This window comes from Esox lucius, chromosome 13 (genome assembly GCF_011004845.1).
Source record: "Esox lucius isolate fEsoLuc1 chromosome 13, fEsoLuc1.pri, whole genome shotgun sequence".
NCBI classification, from domain to species: domain Eukaryota; kingdom Metazoa; phylum Chordata; class Actinopteri; order Esociformes; family Esocidae; genus Esox; species Esox lucius.
This window is the reverse complement of record NC_047581.1, coordinates 28,312,703-28,330,683: the sequence shown is the minus strand read 5'-3', so window position 1 is coordinate 28,330,683 and position 17,981 is coordinate 28,312,703. Positions and strand designations below refer to the sequence as shown.

The 17,981-nt window shown below is 39.4% G+C and overlaps 1 protein-coding gene across 2 annotated transcripts in view; it reads right to left on the bottom strand.

Moving 5' to 3' along the window:
* Positions 1–17,981, bottom strand: part of LOC105014499 (GDNF family receptor alpha-2) — an 80,220-nt gene that overhangs the window by 32,739 nt on the left and 29,500 nt on the right. For both annotated transcript variants that reach the window (XM_010876887.3, XM_010876888.3), the window contains exon 4: positions 13,498–13,861. In XM_010876887.3, coding sequence (XP_010875189.1) covers positions 13,498–13,861 — 364 coding nt within the window. The remainder of the gene's footprint in view (positions 1–13,497; positions 13,862–17,981) is intronic.

Here is a 17,981-nt window from a genome sequence, read left to right as displayed (position 1 = left end):
GGACTGCATGTTTTAAGAGAAAAAGCCCTCTCAGATAATGACAGTTTAAACACAGTAATTTAAAGTTTAGAAAGGTGTCCTGAGTGTTTGGACAATAGTGTTCCAACATCGATACACAGCACATTTCATGGCTGCCACAGCTTTTCCATTACACCTTGGTGGAGTGCTCGCTGCTGAAATTACAGGCTGTCTGGCTCTCAGAGTTTTATGGTTATTTCAGACACTCAGCCCTGGGAAGTGGCAAAGGGAGGCCGCGTAGAGCTAGACTCCTTTCAAATATTTGACGCTTTAAACACTGTAATTTGGTCAGTGGTGAATGCCCATCCATCTTGTTCAAGCGTAATACAAAACTAATGGCTTTTAACATCGAATTGTATCCCTTATCTTCAGCGATGACAAACATTGAGTCAAATCAGATGAAAGTCTAAAAACCATTTCCTCACGAAGGAAGGAAAAGGGCATCACAGTTATCAACTGCCAAGCCACTGTGTCTGTATAGCCCCTCAACAGCAAATATCTTGGGGAAGTTATATCTTTGGAAAGCATCCTTTTCTTTACCATTTCATTAAAACACTCACACACACACATATACAGTGGATATAAAAAGTCTACACACCCCTGTTAAAATGCCAGGTTTTTGTGATATAAAAGAATGAGACAAAGATAAATCATGTCAGAACTTTTTCCACCTTTAATGTGACCTATAACATGAAAAATTCAATTGAAAAACAAACTGAAATCTTTTAGGGGAAAAATGAAAAATAAAAACCTTACAATAACCTTGCATAAGTGTGCACACCCTCTTATAACTGGGGATGTGGCTGTGTTCAGAATTAACCAATCACATTCAAACTCATGTTAAATAGAAGTCATTACACACCTGCCATCATTTAAAGTGACTCTGATTAATCACAAATAAAGTTCAGCTGTTCTAGTAGGATTTTGAATAGGAAATATAGTTATTGACATGGTTAGAAATAATGTTTTTTAATTTAAATAATAATTGTGTCCTTCAAACTTTGCTTTAATCAAAGAATCCTCCATTTGAAGAAATTACAGCCTTGCAGACCTTTGGCATTCTAGTTGTCAATTTGTTGAGGTAATCTGAAGAGATTTAACCCCATGATTCCTGTAGCCCTAACCACAAGTTGGATAGGCTTGATTGCCACTTCTTACATACCATACGGCTGCTCCTAAAACAGCTCAATAGGGTTGTGCAGAATCACATCAATTTATGTTTCATTGAAAGTAAAATGTCCCTAAATAATGAGAACAACAGAAACATCTGTGTTTAGATTCACGATCTGCCAACCTCAGGAAAGTGGAATACTTACATTGACCATTTGGCATGGGGGTACTTGTGGAGATGTGATCTGTGCTAGGTATCCATGCCATTCAATGTTTATAATCGCTAGCAACCATCTTTACAGCGAGATCGATTGAACATTGGACAAATCTGCTGCGGTGCTTTTAAAAAAGCTTCTCTTTCTCCCTTGATTTTAGGCCGAGTACATTCTTACTACAGTAATCACTACACGAATATATTCCAACAGTTGAGATCCGGTGACTGTGCTGGCCACTCCATTATAGAGATGACTGCCTCATCCCTAAATAGTTCTTGCATAGTTTGGAGCTGTGCTTTGGGTCGTTGTCCTGTTGTGGGAGGAAAGTGACTCCAATCAAGCGCTGTCCACATGGTAAGGCATGGCGTTGAAAATGGATCGTTAGCCTGCCTTCTTCAAGAGTTGTTTAACCCTGTACAAATCTCCCACTTTACCACCACCAAAGCACCCTCAGACCATCACACTGCCGCCTCCGCCATGCCTCCAGCATCTTTTCATTTGGTCTGTGTCTCACAAGTGTGCTCAAACTTTCATCTGTCCATAATAGTTTTTCAAATTTTCCTTTGTCCAGAATCTGTGTTATTTTGCCCATATTAAAACTTTCGTTTTAATGGTCAGTCTGAGATATGGCTTTTTCATTGCAACTCTGGCTAGAAGGCCAGAACTCCATCCTGGAGTCGCCTCTGCACTGTTCATGTTGAGACTTGTGCTTTGCAATTACTATTTAATGAAGCTGCCAGTTGATGACCTGTGAGGCGTCTTTTTCTCAAACAAGACATTCTAATGTATTTGTCCTCATGCTCATTTGTGCACTGGGGCCTCCCACTCCTCTTTTGATTCTGGTTAGAGCCAGTTTGCGCTGTTCTGTGAAGGGAATAGTACACAGTGCTGTATGAGATCTTCAGTTTCTTGGCAATTTCTTGCCTGGAATAGCCAAGCAAGAATAGACTGATGAGTTTCAGATCTTTGTTTCTGTCCATTTTGAGCCTGTAATCAAACCCATAATTGCTGATGCTCCCTTGACTTTCCCTATTCAATATTTCTTTATCTGATACACTGCACTACCATTTAGCCTATAAAGTCATGGGAAAGGCAAAGATGAAGCATTATTAAACCATATCATAATGGTCTGTTGTCTTCAACAAATGCATTCTTCCTAAGGCCATTGTAGCTGGTTGGTGTTGAATCTGGCCTTGTCTATATGATCAGGATCAGAAGTCAATTCAGAGAATCTTTGGGCAATTGTCATTTGATGGCACATTTATTTGGAAACACATGGCTATTTGATTACACACTCATTGGGATACATTCTATTGACTAAAAGGTCATAAGGGCATATGGCTTTCAGTCAATAGCAAATCTGTGCTGCAATTCATAAAGTTGCTTGTGGACTTAGTACAGATTGCAGGGAACAAATGTTAATTCTTCACATCATCTTCACATCTGTTGAACCATTTCAAGGATATCATAGGCATTTCAGCTTTCAGCGGTTTTCTTTGTTTCTCTAATTGGTAATTAGAATTAATTGTTAATGAACTGTCACACAAGACAGGAACGTGTAGGATATTTGGCAAGTAAAATTGATTATTGAAGGTTAACATGACTCCATAATACTCTCCAAACAATGTAAACAATGGTAATGCTTGAGTAAGCTAACAAATGCATTAATATGTGAACTGTCCACCTGAAATACAAAAAAATAATTTACAAGGAATAATTATGATTACTTATCAAATATTTATCAGTCCCTTTAACCACATTCCTCAGAAATGGGAACATTTACATTACACTGTGACATTGTGTTGTTTTTCAGTGTGGGGCTTTACTGATTGGTCTGATAGAAAATTATGCTTTGTTTCGTTCAAACTATTCTATTATTTTTGTATTAAATAAAATAACACATTTGACAAGTCAATGGTTTCCCAAATTGCTTTTAACACCTCATGCCCAAGACAAGTGAATAGGTTTGGGTTCAATGTGAAGAAAACTTCCCATTTTCTTCAGAGGTGTGATCTGATGAGATAAGAAGGCCTGGAGGCATGGTTTATTTGTTGGGTGGTTATGAGTTTTTCATTTGTGACCACGTGTAATAATGTCATTCTATTTAATGTGTTTTATTTAGACTGTGAGTACATCTAGATAATGACATTGTAACCAGTGTTTAAAATGGCTAGCCAGTTAGCTTGTGCACAGGTTGCATTTCTATCAGTGGAATTACTCGCTTTAAGACCTACTTGTTTCTCATACTTGACATGAGCCTCAACAATTTTGGTGCAGCCGATAGCCTAGTGGCTAATGCACTGGGCCAGTAATCAAAAGGTTGTAGGTTGGAATCCCCCAAGCAGTCAAAGTGAAAACTCTGCCGTGACCCCAATTCCTCCTGTGGGGGTTGCTAGGATTGGTCTGTTACGATTGCAGCTTCCTCTATACGTTCCCTCTGAGATTACATTGCGCTACCTGGAAATACGGTAATCCATGTATTGAAATGATCTGCACAGCTCTTCTACCCTCTCTCAAATTTGTGTTCTTATGTACAGCTAACAAGCAGAGCACGTCCTACCATTTGATGAGATCTGATTAAAGAAGTGTACTGCTGTATAAGGTCATTTGTTCGGTGTGCAATGCAGTTTTTACAATATTGCAAGAACGGTGTCCTTTAAGGCTTCAATAGCTTGTCTTGTTTTAGGCAAGGCAGAGATAGAGATCTGTCCAAGTACTATGCACAAAAAAAAAAAAATATATATATATATATATATATATATATAACAGGCTTTTCAGGTTCATGGAGAGCTGATTAGTTAAGACGAGGGATGACCGATCTTGTTTGAATCTTGTCTTGAATCTTCCTTCTTTGTACCAGAGGTTACACTGAGACTGTTAGTCATCCCTGGCCAAGAAACCAGAATTGCTAGTAAAACACTACATTAAAACATTACATTAAGAGTTAAATGAGTGGCCTTGGTTGGTCCAGCATTCTAAGCCATTGCCTCTGGCACAAATAATACATGCTGCAGGGTGGGATTGAAACTGCCCCACTGCTCTTTCAGCAAAAATTATCCTATATCTTTCCACACCTTCCTTTCAAATAAAGTAAATAATAGTATGTATATGCAGTATGAAGCTAAATATTAATTCATTCAAATATTACTGTGAAAATGTGGCCTTTAACCCCTAATAGGGAAAATAATATAAAATAAAATAAAGATTTGGTCACAAAAATAAAACAAAAAAATGCCAGAAAAATTTCTGTAAAAAGATAATACCTATGTACACCACCAGTCAAACTTTTGGACACAGCTAATCATTCAACAGTGTTTCTTCATTTTTGCCTTTCTCCACATTGCATGTGTACATTTTTGTAAAGTTTTTTTTCTTTTGTTGTTTAACATAGCCTTCTTGGTTCTGAATGTTTTCATTTGTTGTTCAGTCCTCATTAACACCCTATTTAGTTTGCCCTATTCTGTTAGCCCTTTGAGTCATTGAGTCTTATTGGGTAGGTACCTGCCACCGGTCTGTGTTTTTGCCTGCCTGCTGATTTCCTGCCGTTTTCTTGTTTTCTACCTGCCTCAGTTTCATCATTAAACCCTTTTTTTGTGCTTCAAGTCCTTGTCTGGTATCCTGCTTACCAGAAACGGGACAGTATGATAATATTAAAGACATCAAAACTATGACCACTGCACCTTTTTCTTTCCATTCCAATAAAGTTGAAAAGGATGACACCAAGTGAGGAACAGAAGCGTCAAATTTCCTCACTCAAAACCTACCTTACGACTTTTTTGGAAAGGAAAGTAAAAGGTGCAGTGGTCTCTTAATTTTATACAGAGCTGTATGTATTTTAGATTCCTCAATGTAGCCCACCTTTGCCTTGATGACAGCTTGGACCACTGTTGTTTTAACCAGCCTCATGAGGTAGACATCTGGAATGCTTTTACAACAGTGTTGAAGGAGTTACACAGTTTCACAAGCACTGCATCCCCACACCATCACACCTCCTCCTCCATGCTTTGCAGTGGGAACCACACAAATTTCACATTTGGCGTCATGAGATTTCCACCGGTTTAATGTCCATTTCTTATGTTTCTTGACCCAAGCAAGTTTCTTCTTATTGGTGTCCTTGTGTAGTGGTTTATTTGTAGCAATTTGACCATATAGGTCTAATTCACGTAGTTATCACTGCACGGTTGATTCAGGCTGCAATCTGAGGAGCAGTTAATTGCCAATTTTTGGGTCTGGTAACGCCAATGAACCTATTCTCTGCACCAGAGGTAACTCTGGGTCTTCCAATCCTGTGGCTGTCCTCATGAGAGCCAGTTTCATGGTTCTTAACATTTTACAGTTAGACTGACTTTTTGCTTATTGGAGCTGTTCTTGCCATTATGTACTACTACAGTGCAGACATAATGATGGTCATCTGTATACCCACCATACCTTGTCACACTCTGTATACCAACCCTAACACATTAAGACAGAAAGTAATTCCACAAATGAAATTAAGCTGGTTCAGAGAATGCCAAGAGTGTACAAAGTTGTCATCAGTGTCAAACCTACAAAATACATTTGAATGAGTAGGTGTGTCCAAACCTTTGACTGCTACTTACTACCTACCTAAGCATTGTTGCAGACCATGTGCACTCTTTCATGGCAATGGCATTCCCTGATGGCACTGGCCTGTTTCAGCAGTATAATGCGCCCTGCCACACAGCAAAAATGTTTCAGGAATGGTTTGAGTAACACAACAACGAGTACAAGTGCACTTGGTCTCGAAATTCCCAAGATCTCAATCCAATCAAGCATCTGTGGGATGTGCTGGACAAACAAGTCTGATCCATGGTGGCCCCACCTTGCAACTTAGAGGACTTGGCTGATAAAGTCTTTGTGCCAGATACCATAGCACACCTTCAGAGGTCTAGTGGAGTCCATGCCTCAACAGGTCAGAGTGGTTTTGTTACAAAAAGAATGGAAAACAGCAGCTGGGGTGAAGTGCACGGCGAGGACGGTTCGAAACAGGCTCCTAAGGGTGGGTTGAAGTCGTGCAAAGCTAGAAAAAAAAGCCCCTCATCAATGAGAAGCAAAGAAGAGCTAGGCTGAAGTTTGCAGACCATAAGGATTGGACCTTAGAGGAATGAAGTAAGTCACATTTTCAGCTTTGCCCAACACCTGGTCATCTAATGGTTAGACAGAGACCAGGACTGGCCTACAAGCCACAGTGTCTCACATCTAATGTGAAATTTGATCAGTGATGATCTGGGGATACTACAGCAAGGCTGGAATCGGGCAGATTTGTCTTTGTGAAGGATGCATGAATCAACCCAAGTGCAAGATTATCCTGGAAGAACACCGGCTTCCTTGTGCTCTGACAATGTTCCCCAAGTCTGAGAATAGTTTTTTACAGCAGGACAATGCTCCGTGCCACAAAGTCAGGTCACTCAAGGTGTGGATGGAGGACCACCAGATCAAGACCCTATCATGGCCAGACCAATCTCCAAACCTGAGCCCCATTAAAAACCTCTGGAATTTTATCAAGAGGAAGATGGATGGTCACAAGCCATCAAACAAAGCTGAGCTACTTGAATCTTTGTGCCAGGAGTGGCATTAAGTCACCCAACGACAATGTGACAGACTGGTGGAAAGCTATGATTAAAAATCAGGGTTATGCCACCAAATATAGATTTCTGAACTCTTCCTAATTTAAAACATTAGTATTTTGATGTTGAAAAATGAATATGAATTTGTTTTCTTTACATTATCTGAGGTCTGAAAACAATGCATCTTTTTTTTTTTTTTGAACAGTAGTTGTTTTCTAAAAATAAAGACTCTAAATGACAATATTTTTATTTTGAATTTGGTTGCAATGTTGTCAATAGTTTATAGAATTAAACAAAAACCTTTGAAAACAGTGCATGTCCAGGCCCGTCTGAAGTTTGCCACGGTCATGTGGTCTGATGAGACAGAAATTGAGCATTTTTGGTCTAAACTCCACTCGCCGTGTTTGGAGGAAGAAGAAGGATGAGTACAACCCCAAGAACACCATCCCAACCGTGAAGCATGGAGGTGGAAATATCTTTCTTTGGGGATGCTTTTCTGCAAAGGGGACAGGAGGACTGCACCGTATTGAGGGGAGGATGGATGAGGCCATGTATCGCGAGATCTTGGCCAACAACCTCCTTCACTCAGTAAGAGCATTGAAGATGGGTCGTGGCTGGGTCTTCCAGCATGACAATGACCCGAAACACACAGCCAGGGCAACTAAGGAGTGGCTCCGTAAGAAGCATCTCAAGGTACTGGAGTGGCTTAGCCAGTCTCCTGACCTGAACCCAATAGAAAATCTTTGGAGGGAGCTGAAAGTCTGTTTTGCCCAGCGACTGCCCCGAAACCTGAAGGATCTGGAGAAGGTCTGTATGGAGGAGTGTGCCAAAATCCCTGCTGCAGTGTGTGCAAACCTGTTCAAGAACTACAGGAAACATATGATCTCTGTAATTGCAAACAAAGGTTTCTGTACCAAATATTAAGTTATGCTTTTCTGATGTATCAAATACTTATATCATGCAATAAAATGCTAATTAATTATTTAAAAATCATACAATGTGATTTTCTGGATTTTTGTTTTAGATTCCGTCACTCACAGTTGAAGAGTACCTATGATAGAAATTACAGACTTCTACATGCTTGGTAAGTGGGAAAACCTGCAAAATCGGCAGTGTATCAAATAATTGTTCTCCACCACTGTATATATATATATATATATATATATATATATATATATATATATATATATATATATATATATATATATATATATATATAATAAAATAAATAAATAAAATGCAACTTAAATAAATGTACAAAGTAAGCTGTTCAGCACCCTACTAATCAGTTATTAACAAAATACATGTATATTAGTTCCTTACAGTATACATAGTGTTCCAAGAACATCTAAAACAATCTGTAGAAATGCTGGGCCAGCGCCCTTCCCATTCCTGCATTTGATTCCACTTCACTGGAAACTTCTGTTTCCGATAAAGCAGAGCTGGCTTCGATGTTTGGATGAGGTGGAGATCTGAGGGCTACTTTATTTATAAGTAAAGTTCCAAGATTTACAGTATCTGGGTCATGTTACCTGTGCAGAGATCGATAGGCTCTCAGCTCATGCTTTGAAACCTATTGGCCAAAGAACCCAATCAAAGATCACACAGTAAAGCAAAAGAAAACAGAGGAAATAAATCAAAGATAGAAGTGTTGCATTGATTCTTCGTGCAGTCAATAGTGTACATATGAGACTCACTGAGCTGCACAGGGTCAACTGTTATGGACCTTGTGTACACAGCACACGTCCAAATATAACTCAGTTGTCACTCAGTGGACTTAGTCCCTACTGAGTACACACTATATCCAATAGCAAGGCGGAGCCAACACAGAAGGAATGCTCTGTTTGTGCTGGCTTACGAAATAACATCCGCAACGAAAGTTAAGCCAAGTGTGAGAGAATGGAAGCAGCCAATGACTAGTGCCTCTTAAAAGCTCTTCAGCTCTACTTAGCTCCCCTGCTGATCCGACTCTGCAGATACTGGATGTCCGTTGGCCACTGAAGCAATGCTTGATCCATACCACTGTGACCAGACCACTGACCTCTCCTGCAGTGGCTACAGAATGATCGATTCTCCATCCCCACTCGTCAACTCTCAAATGAAATGGGGCTACTCGTGTATCGGCCTGTTTAGAGACAGCAGCAATCTGGGATGCTAGTAGTTCAATGACTCTCTCCTACCATCCTAGGAGGAGGTGCAATGGGCCTGAGACAGTCAATGAGAGGGGGTAGGATAAGTGGGAAAGCAGTCTTCACTTGCAAGATAAAAATGCATATTAATGAAATGGATCCAATCACTGTCATGGTATAGACGACCTAAGAGATATTGATGCAGGTGGCAGATTTGCCTCTGCCAGAACCCTTTACTGTATGGCCAATTAATGTGGACAGCTCAGGTTGAAATAACTAAGGAGAATATTCTATAAAGCTGACCAATTGAATTACCATCTAAGTAACACGTTCTTGCATTTCAGACACTCCTCTAGGAGATACTTCTCCAAGAGCTTGTTATGGTCATATTGACCCACTTCCATCTCGTATCCACACATTGCACTATTGACCTCCACTGGGCATTCAACAGAAGAAGATAATAAGCTCTCTGAGACCATGTCATGCGTTTCAATAAGGAAGTGTACAGCCGACACATGGTAGATTAAAAGGTCATCTAAATCGACTTCAGCTGACCATACATTACACAGGCAGACTGCAATGTCATTATGAACACAATCATAAATTGAAGTTGAGACGATGGACAGTCCACTAACTAATAACAAACTGACAGTTTTATAAACTGCTCTTTTTTCTATTATGACTGAGTGCTGGATTCTATAGACCACTACTCACGTAGAATATGAATTGTTAACCTCTATTCAAGAACAATGTGAATTGTTAACCTCTGTGCAAGAAGAATGAACATTTAGGAATTTTGTAACATAAGTCTTGAGATAAAGTAAACATAGAGGCATTCCGCAAACTAACACTCCAGAGTAAAACAACAAGCCAACCCATCCAACCATCAACAAAATACTTTGTTTATTTAAAGAGTTTATACAAAACCTTTGCCTGCAGAAGAGCTAAAACAAAAATGTTCCACAAATATTTGCAATTATTACACAAAATAGACAAAGAGGAATGTTCCTCCGCAGGCAAATGGAGACCATCATATTGAATTATATGTATAACACTACCATTAAAAAGTTCGGGGTCCCTTAGAAATGTCCTTGTCTTTGAAAGAAAAGCACATTTTTGTCCATTAAAATTAATTACAATTATGTTAGCACAGCTAAAAACTGTGGTGCTGATTAAAGAAGCAATCTGCCATTCTTTAGACTAGTTGAGTATCTGGAGCATCATTAATTGTGGGCTCAAAATGGCCAGCTCATCAGTCTGTTGTTGTTCTGAAAAAGACTATTGAATGCAAGAAATTGCAAAAAAACAGAAGTTTTCGTACAATGCTGTTTCACAGAACAGCACAAACTGGCTCTAACCAAAATATAAAGTGGAGTGCGAGGCCCCAGTGCACAACTGAGCAGGAGGACAAATACATTTCAGAAACAGATGCCTCATAGTTCTTCAACTGGCAGCTTCATTAAATAGTACACCAAAACACCAGTCTCAACATCAACAGTGAAGACGTGTCTCTGGAATGCTGGCCTTCTAGACAGAGTTGCAAAGAAAAAGCCGTATCTCAGACAGGGCAAAAAACACAGAAAACACAAAAACCTGTGGATGGCGCTTGATAGGAGACATTTCCTCCTACACTAGAACAATAACCCAAAGCACAACTTCAAACTATATAAGAACTCTACAGGGAAGAAGCAGTCAGCTGGTATTCTGTTTATAATGGAGTGGCCAGCACAGTCACCGGATCTCAACCCTTTTGAGCTGTTGTGGGAGCAGCTTGACCGTATGGTATATAAGAAGAGCCCATTAAGCCAATCCAACTTGTGTGCGGTGCTATACGAAGCATTGAGTGAAATCTCTACTGATTACCTCAACAAATTGACAACTACTGTAGAATGCCAAAGGTCTGCAAGGGTGTAATTGCTGCAAATGGAGGATAATTGGACAAAAGTGAAGTTTGAAGGACAAAATTATTATTTAAATTAATAATCATTATTTCTAACCTTGTCAATGACTATACTTCCTATTCATTTTTCTATATTTCTTATTCCAACTCATTTCTTGTATGTTTTCATGGAATAAAAGGGCATTTCTAAATGACTCCAAACTTTTGAACAGGAATGTACATAGATACATACAAAAACCCTTTTGCATCCTAATATACAGCTTGTGTATATCTGAACTATATAGCCGAACTTCTAACCAGTAATGCTACTAGTAATTCTACTAATACCACAAGTAAAACTACTACATACTAGCAGCCAGTATATCATTCAAAGTGCATCTTCAACCGTGAATCTTAATCTTAATCACAGTATTATGTCAAAGGTGGAGGGAAGACTTCTGTTGATGCAGCCTACACTCAGTTAAACAGAGTGACATTTAAACAGAGACAGTAAAATATTGTAGTTTATTACAGCACAATCTGGGAAATCAGTATGTAGGAAACACGAAGCCTAACTAAAGTACTTCTCATTTCAAGAGGATGTTATCACTGAACTATTTCTTGCTTAACCATCTGTGTATCCAGGGGTAGGCAACTAAACAGTGGGCCAAATGTTGATGGAGCGGATTGTCGGGGAGCCAAAACATAATTATAAAAACATGGAGAATGCAAATTAAACACAGCTATGTTATTAAAAAATATTGTATTTGAAAATAACTGAAATAAATGAGCACCTTAATAAGAAACACTACTTTTTAATCAATAAAACTAATTGTGTAAATTAAACAATATTTTTGCTGAATTATTTTTGACTTAAAGACTCACTCACCAATGAGGCTATGACAGTCTGTAAAAAAATGCCATATGTTTTATTTTTAACAGTACATCGTGCTTAAGCAGGTATGGTTTGAAAAGCATCCAAAAGGTTCTGAAGATAGCATTCGGCCCTTGGGCTGCCTGTTGTCATCCCTTTGAGTATGATATATATTTTTACTGAATGTTTACACTGTTGTGAAGTGGGCCAGTAATCCTATCATTGCTGGTTCAAATATCAAAGCTAACAGCTATGTCATATAGTCCCTAAGTAGCTGAACATATATAGTGATCAGTCACCACCAAATTTTTTGTCCAGCCTTTGGTAGGAAAAAGGTTTTTTCCAGTTTAGGGTAGAACTTACAATTGGGGTTATTGTTAGAATTGAGCTTACTATTAGGTTTATGCATTACAGGTTAGATTTATGGTTCCTGTTCCTTGTTGGGAGAGATCAAGATGAGACAAACATGTTAGGTTATTGTGGATAATGTTAGGTTAAGGTTAGGATTAGGGTTAGGGGATAAGGACAAAATGTGTGTGTGTGTGGGTGTGTCAGAACTAGATCAGAACTACAGACAAAATATTCTGTTTTGATGGACAATATAATGTACAATATACTGATGCTAGATGTTCTTTGCTGTTATTGGGATATACAGTACCTCACAAAAGACATATTTTGTAAATATTTGATTATATCTTTTCATTTGACAACACTGAAGAAATGACACTTTGCTACTATTTAAATTAGTGAGTGTACAGCTTGTATAACCATGTAAATTTGCTGTCCCCTCAAAATAACACAACACCATTAATGTCTAAACCGAGGAGTGGAAGAGGACTCCAGTGGCAACCTGTGAAGCTCTGGTGAACTCCATGCCCAAGAGGGTTAAGGCAGTGCTGGAAAATAATGGTGGTCACACAAAATATTGACATTTTGGGCCCAAATTGGACATTTTTACTTAGTGGTGTACTCAGTTTTGTTGCCAGCGGTTTAGACATTAACGGCTGTGTGTTGAGTTATTTTGAGGGGACAGCAAATTTACACTGTAATAGAAGCTGTACACTCACTACTTTACATTGTAGCAAAGTGTCATTTCTTCAGTGCTGTCACGTGAAAAGATATAATCAAATATTAGCAAAAATGGGAGGTGTGTATTTACTTTTGTGGGATACTGTATACAGTAGCCATATTTAATTGTATTTTGGACAAACGACTTATTCATTTAACTTAAAATGATATTAAAATGATTTTGAGCTTTCCATCTTCCTTATTACTTGGCTCTACTGCAAGGAAACATGTCATGGTTGAGTAGATGAGAATTGAATAGGGTCAGTTGAATCCAGTAGAAACACAGTCTAAGTGATCCATTAATGTTTTGTTCAGCCACATTTAATACTGTCCCTTCAATTTAGCCTCTCGTCATCATCCTATCTCTAACCATAAGACCTCCCAGAGTGGCCAAACATCCTGGCAAAATTACTCTATTGAAATAAAAACGTTAGGATGTTACAGTAGAAGGAGACTGCAGCAAAAACATTGTTTTACATAGCATGCATTTAATGTAGATGCAATAATTAAGTAGGGAGCTGTGCGTCTGATATACTCATGATTTACACACCGGTGGACACATGACCAGACACAAGCACACATTAACACACAGGTGATTCCTCACACCGAAACGTCTCACCTGCAGAGAGGGTCTTGACGGCAGGTCTTCCTGAGCTCCAGGCAGTTGGGTTTGACTTTGTCCTCAAAGGAGCAGAAGGGCACAATGGTCTGCCTTCTTCGTTCCGCACAGCCCAGGTCCTGGCAGGGACAGAAGAGCAGCTGGTGGCTGTAATCTGTGGGCACGCGGTCCAGGAACTGCCTCAGGGCCTTGTGGCAGCGCTTGCGGTTACACGGGTTCCCTTTGTTGCAAGTGGCAATGTAGGCGGAGCGCTGTTTCTTGCAGGTGTTGTTGAGGTTGCAGGCTTTGGCCGCATCCAGGCACGGATTACAAGTCTTCCCGGGGTCAGAGCAAGTGTTGGCTTTAGGAGCAACTGTGTGCATCCCTGCAGAGAAACGAGGACGTGGGGCAATAAAAACAAATAATGACACAACTGTCTGTTGCAAAGTTGTATTGTTAGCATGGGTCTGATCTAATGTAGAATTCCTCAACTAGTCCTTGACACAATTATTTTGCACCATCTTGACATAACACCTACAGTGGATATAAAAAGTCTACACACCCCCGCTAAAATGGCAGGTTTTTGTGATATAAAAGAATGAGACAAAGATAAATCATGTCAGAACTTTTTCCACTTTTAATGTGACCTATAATGTGAACAATTCAATTGAAAAACAAAATGAAATTTTCAAGGGGGAAAAATGAAAAATAAAAACCTGGTTGCATAAGTGTGCTCACCCTCGTATTACTGGAGATGTGGCTGTGTTCAGAATTAACGAATCACATTCAAACTGGAAGTCATTACACACCTGCAATCATTTAAAGTGACTCTGATTGATCACAAATAAAGTTCAGCTGTTCTAGTAGGATTTTGAATAGGAAATATAGTTATTGACGTGGTTAGAAATAATGTTTTTTAATTTAAATAATAATTGTGTCCTTCAAACTTTGCTTTAATGTTCTAGTAGTATTTTCCTGACATTTTCTTAGTTGCATCTCAGAGCAAAAGCCATGGTCCGCAGAGGGCTTCCAAAGCATCAGAGGGATCTCATTGTTGAAAGATATCAGTCAGGAGAAGGGAACAAAATAATGTCCATAGCATTAGATATACCATGGAACACAGTGAAGACAGTCACCATCAAATGGAGAAAATATGGCACAACAGAGACATTACCAAGAACTGGACGTCCCGTCAAAATGTATGAAAAGACAAGAAGAAAACTGGTCAGGGAGGCTTCCAAGAGGCCTACAGCAACATTAAAGGAACTGCAGGAATTTCTGGCAAGTACTGGCTGTGCTACATGTGACAACAATCTCCCGTATTCTTCATATGAATAGGTTATGGTGTAGGGCGGCAAGACGGAAGCGTTTTCTTACAAAGAAAAACATCCAAGCCCGGCTGAAGTTTGCAAAAACAAACATCAAGTCCCCCAAAAGCATGTGGGAAAATGTGTTATGGTCTGATGAAACCAAGGTTGAACTTTTTGAATCCAATTGAACATCTGTGGGGTGATCTGAAGAGGGCTGTGCACAGGAGATGTCCTCGTAATCTGACAGATTTGGAGCGCTTTTTGCAAAGAAGATTGGGCAAATATTGCCACGTCAAGATGTGCCATGCTAATAGACTCCAACCCAAAAAGACTGAGTGCTGTAATAAAATAAAAAGGTGCTTCAACAAAGTATTAGTTTAAGGGTATGCACACTTATGCAACCAGGTGATTGTGAGTTTCTTATTTTTTATTTTTCCCCCTCAAAGGTTTCAGCTTGTTTTTTAAATGAATTGTTCACGTTATAGGTCACATTAAAGGTGGAAAAAGTTCTGACATTATTTATTTGTCTCATTCTTTTACATCACAAAAACCTGACATTTTAACAGGGGTGTGTAGACTTTTTATATCCACTGTATATAACAGTAAGGTCATACACTGTGACTACTCATGGCAACGTCTGATGTCTTGTTTGCGAGTGCTAGGAGCGGACTTCATAATGATGGGGAGTGTTAGTGCTCTCTATACAGGGTTATACAATATTATATTTTTTCCAAGCCAACACCAAGCCACCTGAGACTTGTATAGCGCGCTCATATCCATTCTTACTGAATAATTGATTTGGAGAGGCCTTGGGTGAAATGTGAATGAATAAAGTATGGATTGAGATAGTAAGTATAGTATTCATCTTCTACATTCAGTTTTGACTTTGACAGTTTTGAGTGACTGTGTCAGGTTGACTCTGCTCATCTGACTGCTTCGCATCCCTCTTAATCTTCCCGCCAATCAGAAAGACCGTTACGTATGACTGTAACTCAAAACCACCAAACCGTTTGGTGGTTTTGTTTGCTAAATGTAAAAGAGATGTCTTGTTGCCAATTGACACAACTGACATTTAATTGGTTCGTAAGTGTGGTTATTAAACACACAAGTTCAAGGGCATGGCAATGAGACTGTTTAATTGGCCAGTAATTAACCAGTTATTTCCCTTACTCTAATCACGCACTGTAACTAAGCAATGCAGCAAACTGATTAATTAATTAAATGTGAATACTCGGCATGCAGGTTGTAGTGGCTGTGCAACACCGTTGTTGCTGTCTCACATTTAGTCATGTTCAGCCTTCCTTGTGTTCAGGATGTATTTGAAAAGTTAGCTCATGTAGAAAATTATATTTCTGAGGGCGTGCTGGGTTGGTGACATCCAGGGAGATTCATCTCTTATTCAACAGAACCAATCTCACTCGGTGTCTATCACGCAGCATTGAGGAAAAGCTTTTCTGATGGACTAGCTGAACAGCTGTATAGTTGTCTGGAAGTGGTGCATCATCAGATGATCAATCCGGGAAGTGTCATACACCGAATGGACATCACACACACACACACATACACAGGCAAAAAAACAAACATTTCTTCTTCAACCACCAGAGCTAGGATAATGAACGGAAAACGATCGACAACGCCCATGCCAACCGCTTAACACAGGCATTTTGTTCATTTTGTTTACAGTAAGTAGGCCTAGGTTATGCCAGACAATACATGACATATGAAATGAAATATGTTTGCTAATTAGGATTATTGTTAAGGAAACAATTGATGTGATTAATAGTACAACTTGTAGCAGTAAATGTTAATAATACCAATAATTTGTCATTATATATCACAGTCTGTTTTCTTCACATATTGCCCACATTTGGAAGCATCTGCCGAAGGGTGCGGGGAGTGAAAATACAAATGATATTTTTTCAAGATTGGAAAACATTGTTGCCTTTCCAGGTCTTTGTCAGTTTTGTCTTTATCTCTCCATCAGCATGCCTACCCCAGAGGAGGACAACATGCAAGCTAAGGGGCTGTGGGATGATCTGTGATTGGACTTCAAAGGGAAGCTGACATTAGCAGCAGGGAATGAGGCCAAACTTGGTCAAACCTGGCCAAAGCGGTCCAGAACCAGGCCAGTCCAGCTGGAGGGGTGGTTTGGGGGGGATGTCCAAAGGCCCTACACATAACAGTGATGGATTGCAGCTTCTAAATCTCCTCTGGCCATCTGCAGCCTCTAATGTGGGGCACAGAGGGTGTAGGGTGAGAACGAAACAAGAGAGAGACGAGGTACGAAGATTTATCTGACCAAGCAGTGCAGTGGTGTGAGGTTTTACTATTTCTGATTAGAAGAAAAGATTGAATTCAGCGATCAAAAAGAGATATCCTGTGGTTCCCAGACACGAAGGCCCTTGATGGCTTACTATAGGGTATATTTTAAGTATAAACCGGAAGAGAGAAAATGGATGGAAAACATATTGTGTTACAGGATAATAATTGATTTTTCCAAGTGGAATATAAAAGGTTTTGCCTATACACTTCTCGCTAATGTATGACGGGTGACAGGCAACTGGCAACAATGGAAAGTTCTTTGAAATCAGAGGCCTTGTTGAATAAAGCAGGTCATCACCGAACAATGCACGGTCTCCTGCCAAGAGATTGGACCACCACTTATGTACCTGCTCAATGGTTTTCAAGTAACCCGCCAGTTCATTATCACAATCAGCCCTTCACATAGGCTCTAATGATCACACGATTCTAACATTTTTCTACATCCTCCGGAATGGATACCACCAGTCTTAGAAACATCAATGGCCTCAACATCACAACACCCTTATGCCGAGCCCCGCTGTATTAAACAATTACAAATAGAGCGCGGTGACCCGAAAATTACAGTGTATTCACAGTGTTCACTGAGGGACAACTGTTCTACTGCATGTTGCTGCATAGAAAATTAACCTTGGTTTTCAGTAACTATGAATATTTAAAAAAAAGCCCTGTTGATCTTTCGTTGCAAATCAGAGTTGTGTTTCTAATTCTGGTAAAAGATATAGGCTACCAGTCTTTCTTCAGCCATCCTAGAAAGGCAAAGCTCTCAAAGTGTAAACCATTGTAAATGCAAGCTATTGTAAAAGCCAAATGTAAACCATTGTAAATGCAAGCTATTGTAAAAGCCAAAGTGTAAACCATTGTAAATGCAAGCTA